The sequence below is a fragment of the Pristis pectinata genome, chromosome 11 (assembly GCF_009764475.1).
Source record: "Pristis pectinata isolate sPriPec2 chromosome 11, sPriPec2.1.pri, whole genome shotgun sequence".
NCBI lineage: Eukaryota > Metazoa > Chordata > Chondrichthyes > Rhinopristiformes > Pristidae > Pristis > Pristis pectinata.
Genome location: NC_067415.1, coordinates 39598093 through 39621944, shown reverse-complemented (window position 1 = coordinate 39621944; position 23852 = coordinate 39598093). Strand labels below are relative to the sequence as shown.

General features: G+C 42.1%; 2 protein-coding genes across 3 annotated transcripts in view; one reads left to right on the top strand and one right to left on the bottom strand.

The window, feature by feature from the left end:
• The window catches only part of pdcl3 (phosducin-like 3), a 250137-nt gene that overhangs the window by 93276 nt on the left and 133009 nt on the right, over positions 1–23852 (top strand). The gene's annotated exons all lie outside the window — the stretch shown is intronic.
• lonrf2 (LON peptidase N-terminal domain and ring finger 2) overlaps positions 1–23852 on the bottom strand; it is a 36138-nt gene that overhangs the window by 10848 nt on the left and 1438 nt on the right. For both annotated transcript variants that reach the window (XM_052026767.1, XM_052026768.1), the window contains exons 2-8: positions 10867–10985; positions 10644–10766; positions 9781–9942; positions 9050–9257; positions 8621–8720; positions 3469–3583; positions 1092–1213 (exon numbers count right to left, since the gene is read on the bottom strand). In XM_052026767.1, the coding sequence (XP_051882727.1) occupies positions 1092–1213; positions 3469–3583; positions 8621–8720; positions 9050–9257; positions 9781–9942; positions 10644–10766; positions 10867–10985 (949 nt within the window). The remainder of the gene's footprint in view (positions 1–1091; positions 1214–3468; positions 3584–8620; positions 8721–9049; positions 9258–9780; positions 9943–10643; positions 10767–10866; positions 10986–23852) is intronic.

The window sequence follows — 23852 nt, the reverse complement described above, 5'->3', positions numbered from 1 at the left end:
GCTAGTCATCCATACTTGCCACTAACCTACAAGAAACTTCCCTCTTGCCTTGCATCACTGAGCAAGCTCCATCTAATTCTTTTTTTATTCATTCACTGGATGCAGACATCTCTAGCAATATTAACATTTATTATACGTTCCTAATTGCCTTCTAACTTCAAGAGGATTAAGGCCCACTAACCTGGTATAGGCCAGACTGGGAAAGAATGACAGGTTTCATCCCACTAAGGTTATTCGTTAAGCAGGAGAGAAAAGGTAAAGGCAAATGCTTGCCTACCAAAATCATTACTCAATCAAGATTTAAGACTTCAGCAAAATTCCTCAAAGTCAAAAAATGCTACGCTCAAGGATTCTTTTAAACTTGCAACAATGTTAAATTTCATTATTGATAAAACTCTTTCTGGGTATCAATAAAAGCTCAAAGCAGAGCAGCACAGATCAAAACAATAGTTAGTTATCTTACTGTTAAGCAATTAAGTACACGATTGACTGAGGTCTCTATTGCCATTCTGGAGACGGCCAGCATTGTTTTATGTGGCACCAATTATTAAAATAGCAAGCACTTAGAAAGCGATCCAATATCAGAAGGTATGCATTTGAGGTGAGAGGGGGTCGTTTCAGAAGAGATGTAAGGGGCAAGTTTTTTTACTCAGAGAGTGGCAGATGCCTGGAATGCATTGCCTGATAAGGGGGTGGAGGCAAACACATTAGGGGATTTTAAGAGGGGCTTGGATGGGCACATGAATGAGAGGAAGATGGAGAGATATGGGCATTCTGTAGGTAGGAGGGATCAGCTTATGTCGGCACAACATTGTGGGCTGAAGGGCTTGTTCTGTGCTGTACTGTTCTATGTTCTATAAAGTTCACAGTTGCCACTGCCTTGAGGCAAGGGTTTCCTCTGAGTTGTGCAGAGGTCTCAGCAAATTATGAGTTAACAGAACTAATGGTACATTTCCTAGAATCTCTGCACCATTGCTGCTGGAATGTGTTTAGAGGTTATATTTTAATTTTAAACCCACATAAAAGGGCAAAAATAATACAACACACACTTTTGACCCAATGTTCCAGGCCAGATATTAAGTTTCACATACTTGGACAGCTCTTTCATTTCTTCTTCATGAAACTTCTTTCTCTCCTTTAATTCTTCAGGCAGGTAACAAACAATCAGTTCTTCTATCAAGAACGTCTTACCAAAAGCCCTCGTTACCAAATACTGTAGCAAAAAGCAAAAAGTTACTGTTTTATCTAAGATAATATAATGTTTACTTTAAAAATGTTACACAGAAAACCCCCTCGAAAAACATGCACAATCCTGAAGGTCATTTAGTGCTTGGTGTGACTGTTGAAATAGTTCAGATCAGGTATTATTTTGATCTTTAACAAGTCAGCTGGCAAATGCATACAAAGTCATGTCTACCAACATTTCTAGTTATCATCAAGATTGACATTAAGAGTTGAAGGTTTCAGCTTAAAAAAAAACTCACTTCCATTTCCCATCTTCAAAATACTTTTTCAAACCATGTTTGATCACTGCAATCTTCCAAATATGCAAAGGTCTTCAAGAGCATGTGATCAGGACTGATTTAAATATCTGGTCCATACACTGCAATTTACAGCACTGCCACTGTAGTAAGCATCCTAACATACAGGAGCATTATCAAATAAAACCTAATGCTGAACCAAATAGGGGAATACAAGGGCAAGTGGCTAAAAGCTAGGCAACAGAGGAAAGTCTTACAAAGCATCATAAAGATAGATGAGGAGAGATTTGGAAAGGGAAAGCATAGCACCTTCGCTGCTTAAGACTGCAACAAGAGGGTTAAAGACAAGATCTTTTTACTCAAAATGGAGTTGTCTGCTCACAGTCCTCACAATGAGCAGGCATGTTAATTGGAAAGATAAGTAAAATATAAGGCCTTGATTCATGGGGCCATGAGGCCTTGAAACTTGCAGATGTAAGACTTAAAGGGTTGTGATATGATAAGGTAAACTTGTTTTTCAGAGGCGAGTGAGATTGGTTCAGTTGACAATGTAAAAACTTGCCTATCATTAAGAATAATGATTAGTTTTAGAGTTATAGCTGACTAGTATGTGTAGATTAGGGAAAAAAGGCGTGGGTTTTTGATTATATAAGTGTGAATAGTGAGCAAGCTCATCAGACTTCTCCTCAGACCGGAATCACGATTGGTGCTAAGGACCCTCTCGAGATTCTCCAGACAAGCCGTCGTAAACCGGAGTCCTCAACGAGCAGAAGGGCGTGAAACTTGTTATTTTTGATTTTTCTATATTGTATCTTAGACTTGTTGTTTGTTAATCTTTTATATTACTTATTACACTTTAATAAAATACTCTGTTGCACCTTTGAAGTGTTCTTTCTCCCTCATTGATCCGAATCCTCAGAAACCTGCTCATTTTTCCTGTTATAAAGACTCTGCCAATGTTGGGACAATTAAATTTGGGAACAATTAAGAGGGCAGAATTAAAGGAGAACTGATGTCTGGCAATGCAAAAAAATTACATTTACAAGGACAGTGAAATTTACAATTAATGGTGAAATTCTACCAAATACTATTTTCATGCAAATGTATCAACATTTACCATGGAAGGATTTGAGATCAAAAAGGGGAGAAGTTTTGAATGAAGGTGTTGCTTTAGAACCTAAAGACAATGCTGGCCAGAAACCTAGGATGCTAGGTGAATATGAACTAATGAGAGTTAAGTCACTGGTAGATTTTTCTGAGTCATTTCAAGTTAATGGCCAATAGGACAAGGCCGGCCAAGATTGGATTGGAATCATCAAATCTAGAAATAACAAAGGTATGGATGAGGATTTCCACAGCAAATGAGCTAAGGGTGAAGTTGGGTGACATTGGTGGTCTTAACAATGGCAGGGATGTGTGGTCTAAAACTCAATTACTAGGTTAAGTATAACACCTAGACTGCAAACACGTTTATTTTACTTCAGCCATCTTACAAAGATTTCTTCATCCTCATTTCTAGTTTCCTCCAGCCCTACAACTCTCAGAGATTATCCCTCCTCCAATCTTGGCCATTCAATCATCCCCAAACTGTGATTAGTCCTGCGCTGGTGGTTGTAATTTCAGTGATGCCAAACTCTGGAATTCCTTCCAAATCTCCGCATCTCTGACCTTAATATCTCTTCAACCAACCTTTTGTAAGAGGCCCCGATTTCTCTTTTTGAGGCTCAGTGTCAAATAAAAATATGAAGTACCAGGTGTAAATATACACATGCAAGTTGTATGTGCATTTATTGGGAGTGTAAATATACTAGTTATTTATTCCAAAAGTTCTTTCAATTGTTTTCTTACCCATTACCATGGTGTACAAATGGAAGTAGCAGCAGATAAAATTCTTTAACTCCTCATTAAAATTAATGGAACCACAACCAGTACAATACAATTTTGTTCCTTTCAAAATACTAAGTATTATTGAATTTTGAACACCAACCTCAGCAACATTTTCTTTACAAAGTGGGCATCTGGAATTATGATCCAGGCAGCGTTCTAAACACCGTAAACAGAAGGTGTGCCCACAGGAAGTGGTGACAGGTTCATAGAACAATCTGTGGGGGAAAAAAAAACACATTTTATACAGGTATAAATGGCTCCATTACTTTATTGCTCATAAGTACACATACATACAACATAATCTTTTGTTTTAAAAAATTACATTCTACATAGGAGGTAAATTGATTTAAGATCATGAAATGAGAAGGTGAATAATGGATTAACTGAAAATAACAGAGTGGGTTCTCAATGCTATGCTCTCATTAGTCAGGTGGAACATGAGGTGCTGTTCCTCTAATTTGTGTTTAGCCTCACCCTGGCAGTGGAGGCGGAAGAGGAAAGAATGGTCAGGGTGGCAATGGGGACTGTTCATTTCCTCCCACAGCTGCTGCCTGACCAGCTAAGTTCCTCATCAGCTCGTTTTTTGCTCCAAATTCCAGCATCTGCAGTTTCTTGTGTCAGCATTAAATCTACATCTTTTTTGTAATGTTCCTTTTGTAGCGGTCGCTACCGCGGAATGAACACAAGACACTAGTCGTAGAGTTTCAAAACAGAACTGGTTTATTTTCCCGCCTTGCGCGGGCCTTTTAAGAGAGCCTGTTCCCGCCCACTCAAAACGGCAATGACGTATATGCCACGTCATCAAACCTTTCCCGTGCGCGGGTTCTCCCTGTCGCTCGGGGAAGACGAAGGCCCACCGCCATCTTGGGCCTCGCCGCTTCAATGACGCGCGACCTGACCGCCGAGCCGGTTCGCTTGCTCAGACGGTGAGTCGCTACACAACCCCCCCCCCCCCCCCCAGAACCGGCGATACGGTCCCCAAAGTCCGTGGGCTGTGTTAGCCACTGCTTAGGTCGGCCTCTGCATCATGGTGCTGGAACCTCGACTGGTTGTTGTAGATCTAAATGGGCCGGTTTGAGGCGGTCTGTCGTGAAGACCTGTTCTTTGCCCCCAATGTCCAAAATAAAGATGGACCCGTTATTCCTGATGACTTGGAACGGCCCCTCATGTGGTCGTTGCAACGGTGCCCAAGGTGTGCCCCTGTGAACGAAAACAAACCTACAGTCTCGTAGTTCTTTGGGCTTACAGGACGGGGTTTGACCGTGCCGCGAAGTGGGAATCGGGGCCAAGTTGCCGAGCCTCTCGTGCAGTCTTTGCAGGACTGCCGTGGGTTGCTCCCCTTGGTCCCGAAGGGAGGGTATGAAATCCCCTGGGACGACCAGGGGCGCTCCATACACGGGTTCAGCTGACGAAGCGTGGAGGTCTTCTTTGGGGGCAGTGTGTATGCCGAGCAGGACCCAAGGCAGTTCGTCGACCCAGTTAGGACCCTTCAGGCGGGCCATCAGGGCTGATTTCAGATGGCAGTGGAAACGTTCCACTAACCTGTTTGATTGAGGGTGGTAGGCCGTGGTGGTGTGCAGCTGCGTCCCTAGCATGTTCGCTAATGCAGACCAGAGGCTAGAGGTAAATTGGGTGCCTCTGTCTGAAGTGATGTGGGCTGGAACACCAAAACGTGAGATCCAAGTTGTGAGCAGCACCCGGGCACAGGAATCAGTCGTGATGTCAGATAGAGGGGTTGCCTCTGGCCACCTCGTGAACCGGTCCGTGATGGTGAGGAGGTACCAGGCCCCTCTTGAAACCGGCAGAGGGCCTACGAGGTTGACGTGGATGTGGACGAACCTTCTACGGGTAGGCTTGAACTGCTGCGGTGGGACCTTGGTGTGTCATTGGATTTTTGATGTCTGGCAGTGCTGACAAGCCCTGGCCCACTCCCTGACCTGTTTGCGCAGGCCATGCCAGATGAACTTGCTGGTTTCGCCAACCCATGTATCGAATCGAAACCGCGTTTCCGCCAGGCTGCAGGAACTATAGGGCGGGGTTGACCTGTTGCGATGTCGCAAAGGAGGGTCTGCTGACCAGGACCAACTAAGAAATCTTGGAGCTGCAGGCCCGAGATTGCGGTTTTGTAGCTGGGCAGTTCATCGTCGGCTTGCTGTGCATCAGCCAGGGCCTTGTAGTCGATACCCAGGGACAAGCTGTGGATGGTCGGTCTGGAAAGTGCGTCAGCAACGACATTGTCCTTCCCGGAGACATGTTGGACATCCATTGTGAATTCAGAAATGTAGGACAAATGTCTCTGCTGATGAGCTGACCAGGGATCAGAGTCTTTGGAGAAGGCAAAGGACAAAGGCTTATGGTCAGTGAAGACGGTGAAAGGCCTGCCTTCCAAAAAGTACCGGAAATGCCGGACCACCAGGTACAGCGCTAGAAGTTCCCGATCAAAAACGCTGTATTTCAGTTTGGATGGTCTAAGGTGCCTGCTGAAAAATGCCAAGGGTTGCCAACTGCCTTCGATTAGTTGTTCCAGTACCCCACCAACTGCGGTGTTGGATGCGTCCACCGTGAGGGCGGTTGGGACGTCTGTCCTAGGGTGTACGAGCATCGTGGCGTTTGCCAGGGCGTCCTTGGCCTTAACAAAGGCAGCCGCAGCCTCGTCGTTCCAGGCGATGTCCTTGCCCTTACCAGCCATCAGCGAGAACAAAGGGCGCATGATATGGGCTGCTGCAGGGATGAACCGATGGTAAAAGTTGACCGTCCCCAGGAATTCCTGTAGGCCTTTGACCATGTTGGGGCGGGCAAAATGGCGGATAGCGTCCACCTTGGCAGGTAGGGGTGTTGCTCTGTCGCTGGTGATTCTGTGGCCGAGGAAATCGATAGAGTCAAGCCTGAATTGGCACTTGGCTGGGTTGATCGTGAGGCCGAAATCACGGAGACGGGAATACAGTTGGCAGAGGTGGGAAAGGTGTTCTTGGCGTTCACGGCTGGCGATTAGTATGTCATTTAAGTAAATGAACACGAAGTCCAGGTCTCGGCCTACCATATCCATCAGCCGCTGGAACGTCTGCACGGCGTTCTTAAGGCCGAATGGCATTCGAAGGAACTCGAAGAGGCCGAATGGGGTGATAATCGCAGTTTTGGGGACGTCATCCGGGTGGACCGGGATTCGGTGGTATCCCCGAACGAGGTCCACCTTGGAGAAGATGCGGGCCCCATGTAGGTTGGCTGCGAAGTCTTGGATGTGAGGGATGGGGTAGCGGTCTGGGGTGGTGGCGTCATTCAGCCTGCGATAGTCGACACAGGGCCTCCACTCGTCGGTGGCTTTGGGGACCGTGTGCAGGGGGGAGGCCCAGGGGCTGTCTGACCTGTGAACAATCCCCAGCTCCTCCATGCGACGGAACTCTTCCTTTGCCAGGCGGAGCTTGTCTGGAGGTAGTCGTCGTGCTCGGGCATGAAGGGGTGGCCCTGTGGTAATGATGTGGTGTTGCACCCCGTGTTTGGGCATAGAATTCGTAAACTGAGGTGCCAAAACTGATAGGAATTCAGCTGAGAGCTTGGTGAACTCGTTGCCTGACAGGAAAATGGAGTCCAAGCGCGGGGCTGGTAGGCTGGTTTCTCCCAGGGGGTAGGTCTGGAAGGTTCTGGAGTGGACTAGCCGTTTCCCCCGCAGGTCGACTAACAGGTTGTGGGCCCGAAGGAAATCTGCTCCTAGGAGTGGTCGGGCAACGGTGGCAAGGATAAAGGTCCAGGTGAAATGGCTGCCGCCGAATTGGAACTGAAGTGTACGGGTACCAGAAGTCTGTATTGTTGTGCCGTTTGCGACATTGAGTACCGGACCTTGTTGCCTGTTACGAGTGTCACGTCCGGTCGGGGGCAAAATACTGACCTCTGCTCCAGTATCGACGAGGAAACGCAGCCCGGACTGCTTGTCCCGAACAAATAGGAGGCTTTGTCGGTGGCAAGCCGCCGTAGCGGTTAGTGGCGGCTGGCGCTGGCGTTTCCCTGACTTGCAGGGTGGGCGGCATTGACAGGCTTCTGTGCTCCACCTCTGATGGTAGAAACACAGCTGGTTGCCATTGTCATCGTCTGTGTTTCTAGGGGGTGGTCGCCCGGTTGCTGGAACTGGTTTAGGCAGGCGTTGGGCTCGTGGCCTGGCGATTTGGCCGACGGACAAACCGCGCTCGTGTTTGGCCTTCCACAGGACATCTGCCCGGGCAGCCACCTCACGCGGGTTCCTGAAATCAGCGTCGGCCAACAGCAGGTGAATGTCATCGGGTAGTTGTTCGAGGAAGGCCTGTTCGAACATTAAGCAGGGCTTGTGTCCCTCAGCCAATGCCAGCATTTCATTCATTAGGGCGAATGGGGATCTGTCCCCCAGGCTATCGAGATGAAGCAGGTGGGTGGCGCGCTCACGACGGGAGAGGCCGAAGGTCCAAATCAGAAGATCTTTGAAAGCCGGGTACTTATCCTCCTCCGGAGGAGACTGGATGAAGTCACTGACCTGGGCGGCTGTCTCCTGGTCCAGAGAGCTGACCACATGGTAGTACTTTGTGGAGTCGGAGGTGATCCGCCAAAGGCGGAATTGCGCTTCGGCCTGGTGAAACCAGACGCTGGGACAAAGTGTCCAAAAGGTGGGCAGCTTGAGTGCCACTGTGTTGGATGCTGCGTTGTCGTCCATTGTGCAGGTCCAAAATCCGTTTGGATCGTTGGGGTCACCAATGTAGCGGCTGCTACCGCGGAATGAACACAAGACACTAGTCATAGAGTTTCAGAACAGAACTGGTTTACTTTCCCTGCCTTGCGCGGGCCTGTTAAGAGACCCTGTTCCAGCCCACTCAAAATGGCAATGACGTATACGCCACGTCATCAAACCTTTTTCCGCGCGTGGGTTCTCCCTGTCGCTCGGGGAAGACGAAGGCCCACCGCCATCTTGGGCCTCGCCGCTTCAACAACGCGCAACCCGACCGCCGAGCCGGTTCGCTTGCTCGGACGGTGAGTCGCTACACTTTACTCATTTTAAAATATACTCTGTGCCTAGCACATTAAGTCCTTGAGAGAATTAGTTAACGCTCTAACTGCTTTTTTGGCCTGAAACAGAAAATAGCACTGTTACAGAGGTAGTCTACACAGAAAATTCTCAAATTAACAATATTTTTAAAATTACATTGTGAATTTTTCTTTTTATGCAGCTTACAAAGCTAATATCTGATTAATTCAATATTCAGATATTTGGAAGAGATTTGAAATTTAAATACCTCATACAAAGAGAACATTCAAAATCAGATGGATCCACAAGCTTCTCAGGAATCTCCCCTGAAGCTTTGACGTTGTTAAATGTCAACGGAGCAAGTTCATCTAAGTTAAGAGAAAAAGAATGTTTTCTTTAAAAAAAAAGAACAAATACAAGTTTTATTCTAGAGCCAAGTTTTAGTAAGATTAAATATTGACCAGCTCAAGAGGTACAAAAATGTTTCTTCATTTCAATTTAGGCAAATGAAAAATCAGATCATGTGAAAAAAATTTAAATATTGCAATCATCGTGTACTTCATTTCTACTCCACTTGAATGGTAATGTTCATATCATGCTGTTATGATCACCACCATTCATCAGTGAGGGCTGGAGAAATAGTCATTTTGTGTTGAAAATTTCAATTGCCAATTAAACAAAATTCAAAATATCAAACCTTTTTTAGCCACTTTGTTGGGTCTTTTGAAGTTTTCACAGAACTCTGTCTCATTTGATAGCTTTCTCTTTTTGCTGTCATCAATTGGCCTAGATGGAGCTGCATCAACGGGCAGAGAGTTTTCAACAAGTGTTATCTTGGACTTTTTCAGTGTTTGATTCAACTCATTTGGTTCCTGGACTATAATTTTGTTCACTTTGATCAAAGACTGGCAAGGAGAGAAAGAACATAATTCACATGGTGACATTCCATGTGTTCACATATATATAGTACGTGTTAGATAGCAGGTTGATTAACAGTACATCAAGATTCTTTTACATCTATGCTATTAATTTAAAAGAAATATCCCGTTTATCAAGATTTTCTAAGTACAGTAGAATTTTACACTCAAGTTTTACCTCCACTCTCAAGTTCCATGAATTTCCATAAAGCTGAAACTCAGGTTGATTTTATCTGCTAGTCACTGCACAAGCCATCACATGTTCTATTTGGCCAACCTATACCTATCCATCTTTTCCCCCTTACGTAACATTATTTAGGAGTTTCCCATTTCAAATTAACAAGCTAAACTAATAGGATCCAAGAATAAAATAGATTGAACAAAGATTATGATCCAGAATAAAACAGATTGTCACAGAAATCAAGTTTCAGGTCAGTTGTTTGGTCTGAACTTAATGAGTCTGTCTTGCACTTAAAAAGAAATGCTTAAGACACTTAAAGTTAATGCATACCTCAAAAGACCCAGCAACTGTACCATCTTTTACAACTGATGCAGAACTAAAAGTGCTGAGAAAAGTAGGCTTGGGTCTTATAGAAGATGACTGCACTCGCATGTTGGTTAGTAGAGTGTCCTCCATATTTTCCACGACAGGTGCAAAAATATCACATAAGATCTATGATGAAGTGAAAGCAAATATCTCAAATTATGAAATGAAGATGCCCCTTTGTTTTCCCTCATTACTGTAGCCCCCTTACTGCTTCTCTTTCCCCTCCCCCGCCCTCACAACCTGCCCACCTCCTTCCCTTTATTCCATGGTCTACTGTCCTCTCCTATCAGATTCCTTCTTCTTCAGCCCTTTGCTTCTTCCACCTGTCACCTCCCAGCTTTTCACATCATTCCCTTTTACCCCCCTCCCCCACCTACCTACCTTCCCCCTCTCACCTGGACTCACCTATCACCTGCCAGCACATGCTCCTCCCCCTCCCCTTTTATTCTGGCTTCTGCCCTCTTCCTTTCCAGTGCTGATGACGGGTCTCGGCCCAAAACGCCGACTGTTCATTTGCCTCCATAGATGCTGCCCGACCTGTTAAGTTCCTCCAGCATTTTGTGTGTGTTGCTCAATAAACAAGTAGATACTTGAAAGCTTTGGGATGCCCAGTCACAGTTATCCATTTGTCAAATGACTGGTCAGCAATTTTTAGCCAACCAGTTAGATAAACCATTTAGAACACTACTTCACTCTCCGTGAATAAAAGTCACTTGCCACACATGCTAGAAAGGAATTAAGAATAAAGTTAGCTTGCCCATAGCCATCCAAGAGCATGGTTGTTCAAATAGTTTGGTGGGGAGTTGCAGGCACAAAGGATAAATTACCTTTTGTGCTTTTAGTTTTACAGCTTTCCAGTCTGGTCTCAGAGCAAGGCAGTATAAATATTCCTTTAAAGCTTCTTCAATTCTACCCATTTCAGCAAGAGCTTCAGCTTTCCAAAAATGCCCCTATCCGGAAAACAGATACAAAAAGACATGGTGTGAACATTGCCAATTCAGCCATTCAAAAATGCAAGTTCTTATGTCATTCGAGAAAACAATGGATTACCTGTGCCTTTAGTGGTTTAAGTGCACATGCTACATCTCCATCACAAAGTGCTTTCTCATACTTTCCAAGAGTTACATAAAGCTCTGCACGTTTACACAGCATCAAGTAGTCATGCGGTACTGAGGAAATAAATTAAGGATAGAATTCACTTACAGAAAATGGTTTAGTATCAGAATTAAATATGGTCAACCACGTCATCTCAAAATTACTCTAACATCTTGTAAGTGTAGGCTACATTAAAAAAAAGCTCTCATTCCTGAGTATTAATGAGGACAACTGTAAATTTTCCCTCATCAAACCATGAATTTTTTAAATAAGCTGGTTTCCGAAAACAGCAACCTGTTTATTCTTTACAAGAGTTATCTACATTCTGCTAAGTGTAGATAATTGGTACTATGCATCCTCTTCCAATCAGGATGTATCAAAGTTATCAATTTCTTACACAATTCCGTTTGTAACTCATTGCCGAAAAGGCCACTTCTCACCTTTCCAGGCCATTACTCACATCCACTCCAAAAAGAAATCTTGCAACTGAATGGTTTGTAGAGAATTACTATATTGGTCAACACAACTAGTAGCTTAACTATGATGAGGAAACATCACTGAATTTTTTAGGCAGAACTGCTTACCAAATTGCAGATGGCCTCCACTCACTACATGGACTGAAATTTAATAAGCAAAATTAAATTTACTTTAGAAATTGTTGTGAAAAAGAAAGCCATACAATCTTTTTATAGCTGTATAACTTTAAATGAAATGACAAATGTCAAGCACAGGGTTGTAAAGCTCTGAATCATAATGAGGTACTTCTATCATAGAGAACACCAAAAACACAAGTACATTTTATTATTCTGGACTTTTGGACAAACAATTGCTGGGTTTTTAAATAAAAGCTACAATATTTGGTTTCTTTTAGTGTAAAATGTATCTGTTCTTTCTAGATTTGCATTTAAAATATGGACTGTGGTAGACAGGCTTGCAAAATTGGCTCTTTTTCATGGTTAACAAACAGAGATCCAGGCACATTTCCTGGAAAGCAGAACCAGACCAGGATACTCTCAATTGTGAACTGCACTTATAAAATAAAACTTTAGTTTCACATAAAACTAAACATTCGTTAAGGTTTTGAAGCAGAAAAGCATTTATCATGTGTTAGTAATTAACTCTTGTATTTAAAGAGTTTGAATCTTTCCTAAATATGGAATGAGAGCAAGATATCTTTGTTAGTTACATGTACATCAAAACACACAGTGAAATGCATCTTTTTGCACAGTGTTCTGGGGGCAGCCCGTAAGTGTCACCACGCTTCCGGTGCCAAGACAGCATGCCCACTACTTCCTAATTCATAAACTCACGCAGACACGGGGAGAATGCACAAACTCCTTACAGACAATGGCCGGAATTGAACCCAGGTCACTGACACTGTAATTGTCTTAGCAAAATAATTTTTTTTAAATCAGGTATCCTCTGTGGCAACAATAGCATCTTTAATTACACCTTAAACTACCCAGACTCAGCAGCGACTAGCATCTAAAGGCTAATTTAGCAATGCAAAATTTACTTCATTACTCCATGGAACAAGATGGTGTAATGTCATTGTAATGCATTACAACAATGGCATGGTGTCAAAGATCTGTTATGAGACACTGAAGAAATATTTTTTTAAAGCTCAAGAAATAGGCTGGAAAAATCACTTTTTAAAAAGTATTTAGGTTTTTTTTAAATATTCATTTTACCATACAACTACATCAATGGCAGGGACAACTTTAACACCAATGTTGTATGTAAGATCAGCAGTTACCCAATTTCTGTCTTGGGGGACAAGATAATGCCAGATTCGTATCCAAAACTGTGATATGATGAGACACATTATATCGAGGCTGGACTGTAATTTGCATCTCTGAAGTTAACTTGTATAACTGCTGAGCAAATTTATCCGTCAACAAGGCAACTGTACAATCTCCAGAATAATCAAAGATGCATATTAAGCACAAATAGGATTGAAATGATCAATAAAGGGCCACATTGTCTAAAACTGAGAAAGCATGAATTAGATTTCCACTTTGCATGGAATTCAGATCACTAAACTGCCAGGATTTTGCCTAATTCCAAATTTAATTATTCTGGGATTTGCTGTGGGATTACAACTAAAGAAACATCAACTTTAAAGTTTTATTCTACTTTTAATTTCAAAGTACAGGTCCTCCCCAGGTCACTGCAGGGTTTCATTCCCAAGAACTGTTCATAACCCAAACAGTTTGCAAGTCAGCAATGTGGCCACAAACCAAGTTCCCACATGGCAGAAGATGCCTGTAGAGGTTGGTTGTAACAGGTGCTCTGGAGAAGCATTTTAAATCTTGATTTGCCATTCTTAATAATGAAGTTGATATTAATAAATTTAGCTTGAGCCTATCTCAGGCTATTAATAACAATCTTTTAAAACATTTTACTGCAGATTAGTTTTTAAATGCAATTGATGGTTTTTAAAAAGGACATTGCTGGTGTCCTGGACAGCATGTCACTAGATAGGATTCACAAAATGGACATCAACGTGTTAACTGGAATGTATTCATGTCTTGGGTTCGATGTGGCAAATTTCCAACTAGCATCAAGAAGAGTTGCCTGCAGCAGCTGGTAAATCCATCCCGCCAGTCGCCAGTCTCCTGTTCCCAAATGCTCTGTCATATGTATGGATGCCCAACTTATGTACAGCTCGTAAGCTTGGGGGGTGGGGGGGGGGCCTGTATGTGCAAGAAAACATCCTTACCAGCCTGGTGTTAATTCTATTGAATGTATTCATAGATTAAGTATCTAACCAATCAGAGATTCCATTTCCACTTTTTAAAATCACCATGAAAAACAGCATATTAATTTTTGCTCAACAAATGAGCTGAGCATTAATCCAAAGAAAACTGCAAACTCAAATTTTAGCACAATGCCACTTATAAATGATAACTGTCCAATATGGAATTCTGAGATGGAGAGAACTAAAATGGTAAGGAAGAGCCTTTTCATGAATATCAAATGGTTGTATATAAAATCATTTGCAGCCAAGTATTTCAATATTTTCCATAGGCAGTTGAGTGCAAAATTAGCAATATTACATTTGATCAAAAAATGAAAAATTATCCTAAAAATAATTTTAATATTTGCTTCTTATGGAATAAAATGCTCCATGCCACCTAGCAGATTATTATTAAATAAAAAAATAGACACCAAAGCACAGATGAGGAGCAAGGAAAGAGCAAAGTTCAGAGGTTACAAAACTGTAGATGCCAATAATCTGGATAAAGGGAGCTGTTTGAAATTTGCAAATTATACCAAAATCAAAAGTATAATCCATTAACAAAAAAAAAGAATTGGATGGTCAGTTAACATCCATGGGTAAAGAAACTGTAAATATTCTAAGTCATAATCATTGTTCTCGTTTTTCCAAGCTTAGCTTTACTATTGGTTTAACTATTAAAATGTGTTTACTATTGCCATTTAAAACTTAAGTCTCTTGTTTCTTTTACCCCAAAAGAATCTTGTCATAATACCACTTCCTTTACTTTACATATCATCATGCTTCTCATCTAAATCACTCTTGCTTCTCATCTAAATCACTCTTGCTTCCCATCCTATCAGAGATCTTTCCTTTGTTTTTCTCCCCTTCTAACTTATTACCGGTTTTAACAAAAACATCACATGCAATATCGTGCAGTACATGTGACTGGAGGGATGACAAAGCTAAGAATGGGTGTGACATAGATTTTGTAGGACACTGCCTTGGGACTTTTGACATAAAACTTGCATTATCAAATCTTTTAAGAAGGCAAATTCAAATAAATGCCCAGAATATACAAGTTACCAAATCCTATGTGACTATTACTATGCTTATGGAGAAATGGCTACCTGTTCCATATTTGAGAGTAGAAATAGCAATAGTCTGAGAAAACTTGCCAAATGTTTCAAGACTAAGAAAAGGCAGACAAATTTATACCTCAGAATAAAAAGTCTTCTGTCAATCACGGCAAACCCATCAACATTAGTTTGCAACATGATAGCATGCAATACAACAGCATTGGCAAGAGAAGCCATGACTTAGTGTCCAATGTTATTCAACTAAACATGTTGCAAGCAAGGCCGATGCAAAGCATTTGGATTAATGGACTTCTAACTTTACAAGCAATTTTTGACAAATTTGTCAGCATCTCACTTTAAGTGTGCGATATGCAAGGCTTAATAGTTTTACATCCAGGGAACTTGTAATGACTACATACTTAAGCATACATAATTCCAATATAACCAAATTATTTCAATGTCTTCCAAGAATTTTAAGCAGAACAGTTCAGCTGCAGAAGGTTTAAATTCCTACACCTAATTGTTTCATCTCCTTGCCCTCAACAAATCTAACTTCTGTCTTCTGGGACATGATAATGCTTGCGGTATATTCAAAATCACAATATAAGAAGGCACATTTTTGTATCTCACTTAATCCCTCATTTCCTTATGAAGCAAGTCTAACTCAGCTGATCTTAATGAAAATTCTATTTAGCATCCACAATTCATAAGAGCATAATGAAGGCCAGCACATAATATGCCTTCTTAACCACCCTATCAACTTGCGTGGCAATTTTGAGGGATCTATGTACTTGGACCCAAAGATCTCTCTGTTCCTCCACACTGCTTAAGAATCCTGCCATTAACCATGTACTCTGCCTTCAAATTCGATCTTCCAAAGTGTATCACTTCACACTTCTCCAGATTGAACTCCATCTGCCACTTCTCCGTCCAGCTCCACATCCTGTATATATCCTGTTGCAACCTACGACAACCTTCTGCACAATCTACCACACCACCAACCTTTGTGTCATCTGCAACCTTACCAACCCACCTTTCCACTTCTTTATTCAAGTCATTTATAAAAATCACAAAGAGCAGGGGTCCCAGAACAAATCCCTGCAAAAGACCACTATTCACTGACCTCCAGGTTGAATACTCCCCTTCTACAACCACCCTCTGCCTTCTGTGGGCAAGGCAATTTCGAAACCACACAGCCAATTTTCCATGGATCCCATAACCTCATGACTTTCTGGATGAGCCTATTATGAGGAACCTTGTCAAATGCCTTGCTAAAATCCATATATACCACATCCACCGCACTACCTTCATCAACTTGACTTGTCACTTCCTCAAAAAATACTCTGTTAGGCTCGTGAGGCACGACCTGCCCTTCACAAAGCTATGCTGACCATCCCTAATAAGACTATGCTTCTCCACCTCATAAATCCTGTCCCTAAGAATCCACTCCAGTAGTTTGCTCCCCACTGATGTAAGACTCACTAGTCTATAATTCCTGGGATTATCCCTTTTACCTTTCTTGAACAATGTTTGCCACCCTTCACTCCTCTGGTAAGGGAGGACTCAAAGGTCATCATTAACACTCCAACAATCTCTTCCCTCACTTCCCATAGTAACCTGGGGTATATCCTATCCGACCCTGGGGACTTATCTATCCTAATGCAATTAGTACCTCTAACACTGCTTCTTTCTTAACCTCAATATGTTCCAATATATTTGCCTGTTTTATGCTAACCTCACATTCAAGTCCCTCTCCCTGGTGAATACTGAAGCAAAATATTCATTCAGGACCTCCCCTACCTCCAGATACATTTTTCCCTCCAAAAGTTGAACAACAGTGTCATTCAGGTGTGCTAAATTTATCAAATGCCAGAAACATTTATATTTGAACCTAATGAAAAAATTTAATACTACAAGACCTAGAAGAAAAAAATGGCTTGAGACATTTTCCATTATATAAATGAAAATTCTTATAGTGTTTGGAATTATTTTACAAGCAAAATCACAGGGAAAGAAATCTGCCCAATTGGAACTTTATAGTCAAGGACAAACCAGCACAAAAATGTAATTTTTCAAACCAAAGTCCATACTTGTAGGAGTCAGGACTTGGAGTTCAATTTGGAGCAGGAGATTTGAAAAGAGGCAAGTCTGTGTGCTTGTGAGTTTCACCTTGCAGGAGTCTAAAAGGGGCACAATTGCAAGTCATTAATAGTTCATTGGGTGGTTAACAGCAACCAATAAAAGGAAGAACAAGAAGAGTTTCACTTGCAGGAATTTAAGAGGTAAGTCAGCTAATTGTTAGTTAATAGGTGATTGGCTAATTATCAGCAGCTAATAAAAAGTTGGGGTCAAGTGGTATAGCTATTTTTGGAATGAATATCAACCTGTGAATACCAGACTTCAGTGAGGAGGGTAGGTTCTTATTCTCTTTTTATTTTCCCCCAAAACTTGCTCATGGTAGGTGAGCTCAGATCTGTGTCCTGCTCCTCCTACACAATGTGGGAACTCAGGGAGGCTGCCTATGTCCTTGATGATGTGCACAGGAAGTGTGTCCAGCTGCAGCTCTTGAAAGACCACATGATGGTACTAGAGCTGTGCATGGATTCACTTTGGAGCATCTGCAATGCTGAGAATGTTGTGGATAGCACATTTAGTGAGTTGGTCACACCACTGTTCAAAGGCCTAAGGAATGGGTGACCAACAGACAGAGCAGTAGCAGGAAAGTAGTGCAGGAGTCCCCTGTGGTCATGACTCTCCAAAACAGATATACCACTTTGGCTCATCAGGGGAAGGCACTGTGAGTGGCTCTGCTGCACAGGAGGGCAGAAAAAAGAGTGGCAGAGCTATAGTGGTAGGGGATTCCACGGTAAGGGGAACTGATAGGAGCTTCTGTGGCTGCAAATGGGACTCCCAGTTGGTGTGTTGTCTCCCGGGTGCAAGGGCCAGGGATGTCTCAGAGTAGCTGTAGGGCATTCTGCAAAGGGAGGGTGAACAGCTAGTTGTCATGGTATATGTGGGTACCAATGATATAGAAAAAATGTGGGATGAGGATAGATTTAAAAAGTAGGACCTCAAAGGTAATAATCCCAGGATTGCTACCTGTGCCGGGTGCTGAGAGAGGGCCTCAGATTCCTGAGGCATTGGAACCAGTTCTGGGGGAGGTGGAACCAATACAAACTGGATGGCCTACACCTGGGCAGGACTGGGAGCAATGTCCCAGGGGGATTGTTTACTGGTCCTGTTGGGGAGGGTTTAAATTAATACGGAGGGGGATGGAAATCCATGCAGAAAGAAGGAAGAAAAGCAGAGACCAGAGCAAAAGTTAGAAAAGAGAAGTGGAGTACAGAAAAGTCAAATGCAAAGCACACAAAGCTTACTAGACTCTAAATGGAGTGTAAGGGCACTTTATCTGAATGCCCATAGTATTCAAAACAAGGTCAATGAACTTGTGGCACAAATCAGTACAAAGGGGCATGACTTAGTGGCCATTACAGAAACATGATTGCAGGGTGGAGATGAGTGGGAATTAAATATCCAAGGGTGTCAGGTGATATGGAAGGATTGGCAGGAAGGTAAGGGAGGTGGGGTAGTGCTCTCAATTAAGAACAAGATCAGGGCAATAGTGAGAGACAATATAAGATCTAAGGAACAGGATGTTGAATCTATCTGGGTAGAGATTAGGAATAGGAAAGGGGGGGGGGGGGAATCACTGGTGGGAGTTGTCTATAGGCCACTGAATAATAACATTACTGGCATAGGCAATAAACCAAGAAATAGTTGATCCATGTAGAATGGAACAGCTTTGTCATGGGGGACTTTAATTTCTACAGATGGGGTGTCAAGTTGGTTGAGGCAGTCTTGAGGACTTCACAGAATGCATCTGTGATAGCTTTCTTGAACAGCATGTTAGTGAACCTAAAGGGAAAATGTTATCTCGGATCTGGTCCTGTGCAATGAGACAGGTAAAATTAACAATCTTGTCATTGGGTATCCTCCTGGAAAGAGTGCTCATAGTATGATTGAATCTCTCATACAAATGGAGGGTGCAGTAGTTCAATCTAAAACCAGCATATTATGCCCTAAACAACGGAGACTACAATGGGATGAGGGAGGCATTAGTTAGCATAGATTGGAAACACAGGCTATGTGGTGGGACAGTGGAAGACTTTCTCTGGTGTTCAATAGAAGTATATTCCAGTTAAAAAGCAAGGACAGTAATTTCCTTGGAAACTAAGGAAATAAAGGCAATAAGCTCATGCATACAAAGTTGCCAAGAGTAATGGGAAACTGGAAGATTGGGAGAATTTTAAAAAGCAAAGAACCACTAGGTAAGCAATAAGGAAGAAACTTTATGAAAAGTAAACTAGCACAAAATATACAAACAGATAGTAAAAGTTCTTATATAAAGTAGAAAAGGGTGGTTGAAGTGAATATAGGTCCCTTGGAAGATAAGGGGGAATTAATATTGGGCAATGTGCAAATGGCTGACACCTTGAATGACTATTTTGTCAGTCTTCATGGTGGAGGACATGTCTAACATGCAAAGATGTTATGGATGCAATGGGAGGTGAGGACCTTGATACAATTGCAGTCGCTAAAGAGGTAGTGATGACCAAACTAGTGAGCCTAAAGGTAGACAAGTCCCCTGGTCCTGATGGGAAGCATCCCAGGGTACTGAAAGAAATGGCAGAAGTTATAGTAGAGGTGCTTGTGATAACTTACCTAAAATTCACTGGATGGGTCCCAGCAGACTGGAAGACAGCAAATGTCATACCACTTTCTTTTGGGGGGGGGGGGGGGGGGGGGGGGGGGATGTAGGCAAAAGGCAGATAAGTGTAGGCCAGTTAGCTTAATGTCTGTAGTCAGGAAAATGCTTGAAGCATCATTAAGGAAGAAATAGCAAGACATCTGGATAGAAGTGGTTTCATCAGGCAGACAGCATGGATTCAGAAAGGGCAGGTCCTATTTGACAAACATTGGAGTTCTTTAAGGATATAATGACTGCAGTGGAAAGAGGGGAACAGGTGGATGTTGTATACTTGGATTTCCAGAAGGTGCCACATGAAAGACTTGTCCATAATGATGCATGGAGTTGGGGGTAAGGTATTAGCAATGGATAGAGGATTGGTTAACAAATGGAAGGCATAGTTGGGATAAATGGGTGTTTCTCTGGTTGGCAATCAGTGCTGTGTAGGGGTCAGTACTGGGCCTGCAACTGTTCACAATATACATTACTGATTTGGAAGAGGGGATGGAGTGTAGCGTACCTAAGTTTGCTGATGACACCAAATTGTGGAGAGTCTGCAGAGATGTAGATCAGTTAAGTGAGTGGGCAAGGGTCTGGCAGATGTAGTACAATGTTGGTAAATGAGGTCACCCACTTTGGAAGGAAAAAGATTGAAGTCAGATTATTACTTAAATGTTGAAAGACTGCAGCAGAGGGACTTGAGTGCTTGTGCATGAATCACGAGGTTGGTTTGCAGGTGCAGCAGATTATCAAGGTGGCAAATGGAATGTTGACCTTCATTGCTAGAGGGATTATTAGATTTAAGAACAGGGAGGTTATGCTGCAACTGTGCTACTGCATGCAGTTCTAGACTCCTTCCTTTGGTAGGCAGTGCAGAGGATGTCACCAGGTTGATTCTGGAAATGAGGGGGTTAGCCTATGAGGAGAGAGTCGCCTGGGATGATACTTGCTGGAATTCAGAAGAATGAGGGGATCTTATAGAAACATAAAATTATGAAAGATAGATAAGAGGGGCAGGAAGGTTATTTCCACTGGTAGGTGAGACTAGAACTAGGGGACATAGCCTCAAGGTTCAGGGTAATAGATTTAGGACAGATGAGAAACTGTTTTTCCCAGAGAGTAGTGAATCTGGAATTCTCTGCCCATGGAGGCTACCTCATTAAATATATTTAAGACAGTGAGATAAATTTTTGCATATTAGGGGAATTAAGGGTTATGGGGGGAAAAAGCAGGTAGGTGGATCTGAGTCCATCAGCCATGATCTTATTGAGTGGTGGAGCAGGCTCGATGGGCCAGAAGGCCTACTCCTATTTCTTGCATTCTATTTGCAGGAAATGAAAACCTACTGAGAATTATGCTCTTCAATGCCTTAACAAGATATTTCTTCCTTTATACCATGACTATCTGCAGCAAGATAGCAATTCTCTTTGGAATACCTAGACACTTCCACAATTAAGACATGTCCCATTCTTGGGAATCTATTGATATATTAAAGATTTAAAAATAGCACCACCAAAACAGCTAAAAGTTAAATAAAGGAACACCAGTGTTGCTCCATGGAATAATCTCCTCCAGCATGTCATGTAAATGTATAATTAAACTCTTGCTCATGCTAAAGTATTTTTTTAAAAAAACTACATAGGTGAACTCCCTTTCCCTCTGCTTTTAGACAGATCTAAAACGTGATTGCTCTGGTTGATCCTGTCACTTTAAATTGTATTTTAAAAGACTCCAATAAGCATGTGTATAGCATAATGTCATTCAAATAAGTGGATAAGAATATCTGTAAAAGCAATTTAAATGGACTCAAAGGCATTCCACTAGGTTCCATACAAGCATCTTCAAGAAAATGGGATTTGTACAGAATTGAATACAAGCTATTAACTTTAACAGTACAGGTATGCACCCACTGATGTAGGATTGGGATCTATACTGTGGTTCCAGCCTTTATTTATTTACTGAGATATGTATATCTGAGTAGTCAAAGTACAGAATGGAAACTGGGCAAAATTATGGCAGATGAAGTCTAATCTGGCCAAGTAGGTCATCCACCTGCATCCAAGAGGGAACTATAAATGTGCAAAGACTTTCAAGTCAAAGTACAGAAATTAGCAAAAGCTAGCACAGGTCGGGGGGGGGGGGGGAGAACTAAAAAGAAAATGGAATATTGGCTCTTGAGACAGCTGGAATACAGACTTGGATACAGTGCAGAAACAGGCTCTATGGCCCACAGTCCATGTCAACCATCAACCCACCCATTAACATTAATCTTTTTCTCCCCCATATTCTCATCAACTCCCAGATTCTACCACTCGCCTAACACTGGGGACAATTTACAGTGGCCAATTAACCCAACAACCCACATGTCTTTGGAGCACCTGGAGGAAACCCATGAGGCCATTGTGCTGCACATATGGAGATTACTGGGGTGGAGGGAGGAGGAAGAAGAGTGAGATTAATTATAGTTGTAAAGTCATATAATGTAAACAGACTGTTGCCCAGTGAGCTAGTCCCATCTGACTGCGTTTGGAGCATAGTCTTCTAAACCTCTCCTATCCATGTATTGTGTATCTAGATGGCTTTTAAATGTTGCTAATGTGCCTGCCTTAACCACTGTTCTAGCAGCTCATTCAAAATATGCAGCACCCTTTGCATGAAGTATCTGTCCCAATGTCCCTTTTTAAATCTCTCACCTGATCTTAAACCTATGCCCACTTGATTTTAGCACCCCCCCCCCCCCGGGAAAAAGACTGTGCTTTCACTCTGTCTATGCCCCTCATGATCTTGTATACCTCTATCAAGTCACCCTTCAATCTCCTATGTTCCAGGGAATAAAGTCCTAGTCTACGCAACCTCTCCTCTCAACTCAGGCCCCCAAGTTCAGGCAACATCTTGGTAAATCTTATCTGCACTTTCTAGTTTAATATCTTTCCTATAATGGGGCAACCAAAACTGCACACAATACTCCATGTACAACCTCACCAATGTCTAATAACTGGAACATAATTTCCCAACCTCTACACTCAATGCCCTGACTGAAGACCAGCACACCAATGCTGCCTTCACCACCCTGTCTACTTGTGACACTTTGTGTACTGAGTACTATGCACTTGCACTCCTAGGTCCCTCTGTTTCACAACACTCCCCAGGGCCCTACCATTCACTGTACAAGTCCTAACCCAGTTTGATCTCCTAAAATGCAATACCTCCCATTTCTGTTGCATCTTTATAATGCAATACCTCAATTTTGTTGCATCTTTATAATGCTACTGGTAAAATACATCTGGAGCATAATGTTCAGTTCAAAAAATATGTATTACATAAGGGCACAAGAAAATAGGGGCAGGAGTACACTACTCAGCTTCAAGCCTGCCCTGTCATTCAATATGACCACAGCAGATATTGGCTTGGAATATCTTTATCTAATAAAGATAATAATAATAAAGATAAAAACTTTATCTAATAAAGTTATAACAAAATATAGTACAGCCTGGAATTTAATTCCTTTGAATGTAAAACATTAAAATGCTGACCTTATTGAGATTGTTGAAAGATTTCATAACAGATAACAATGAACTTTCAGCAGCAGATTCCAAAATGGGGGATATAACCTTGGGCAATTCAAGATACCCTAAATAACTATTGGTTAGTCAATTTAAAATATTAATGCTGAGACTTGTGTATTTTTGTTAGGGCAAAAGGGTGGATGGAGTTATCAGTTATAACCTAATTAAATTGGTAGAACAGGTTCCAGAGACTAAATAATTTAGTTCTGTTCCTGTAAATTAATATTGCACAAGACTAATTACAGAAGCAAAACATTAGAGACCCAGATACCAGAACTTTTCTGCATTTTGGCCAAAACCAAAGCAATGCCATTAAACCTAAAACATCTGTTCTTGGGGAAAAAATAAAATGACAATTTTAAAACCTTAAATTACTTGAAAGCAATTAATAATGGACCTTGTGTCACAAAGAAACCCAACCTTTCAATAGAAACAATGAAACGTTTAAAATATGCATTGTATTTATAAACCCTGCAAGACAAAGTCTAAATATTCTAGACCCAAGAACGTGTAGCGAAACCGAATTTACAGAGCACCTTTCACAATCGCAGGATTGTCAAAAATACTTTTGTACTTTAAGATAGCCAATAAAGCACTTTGGAAAGAGTCAACAAGTCCCCACAAACAACAATATGAAGATGAGCAGATAATGTGATTAAGAATGTCAATTGAAAATAAATATTGGCCAGCCGTTAAAGTCATTGGGAGAACTCCCCTGCCCAGCGAAACAGCGCCGTTAGAACTTGTATGCACCCGGGAGATCAGTTGGATTCTAATATCAAATTCCTCCGCGCCAGTCAGCCCGGATTTCTGAGCTCAAATTGCAGGAA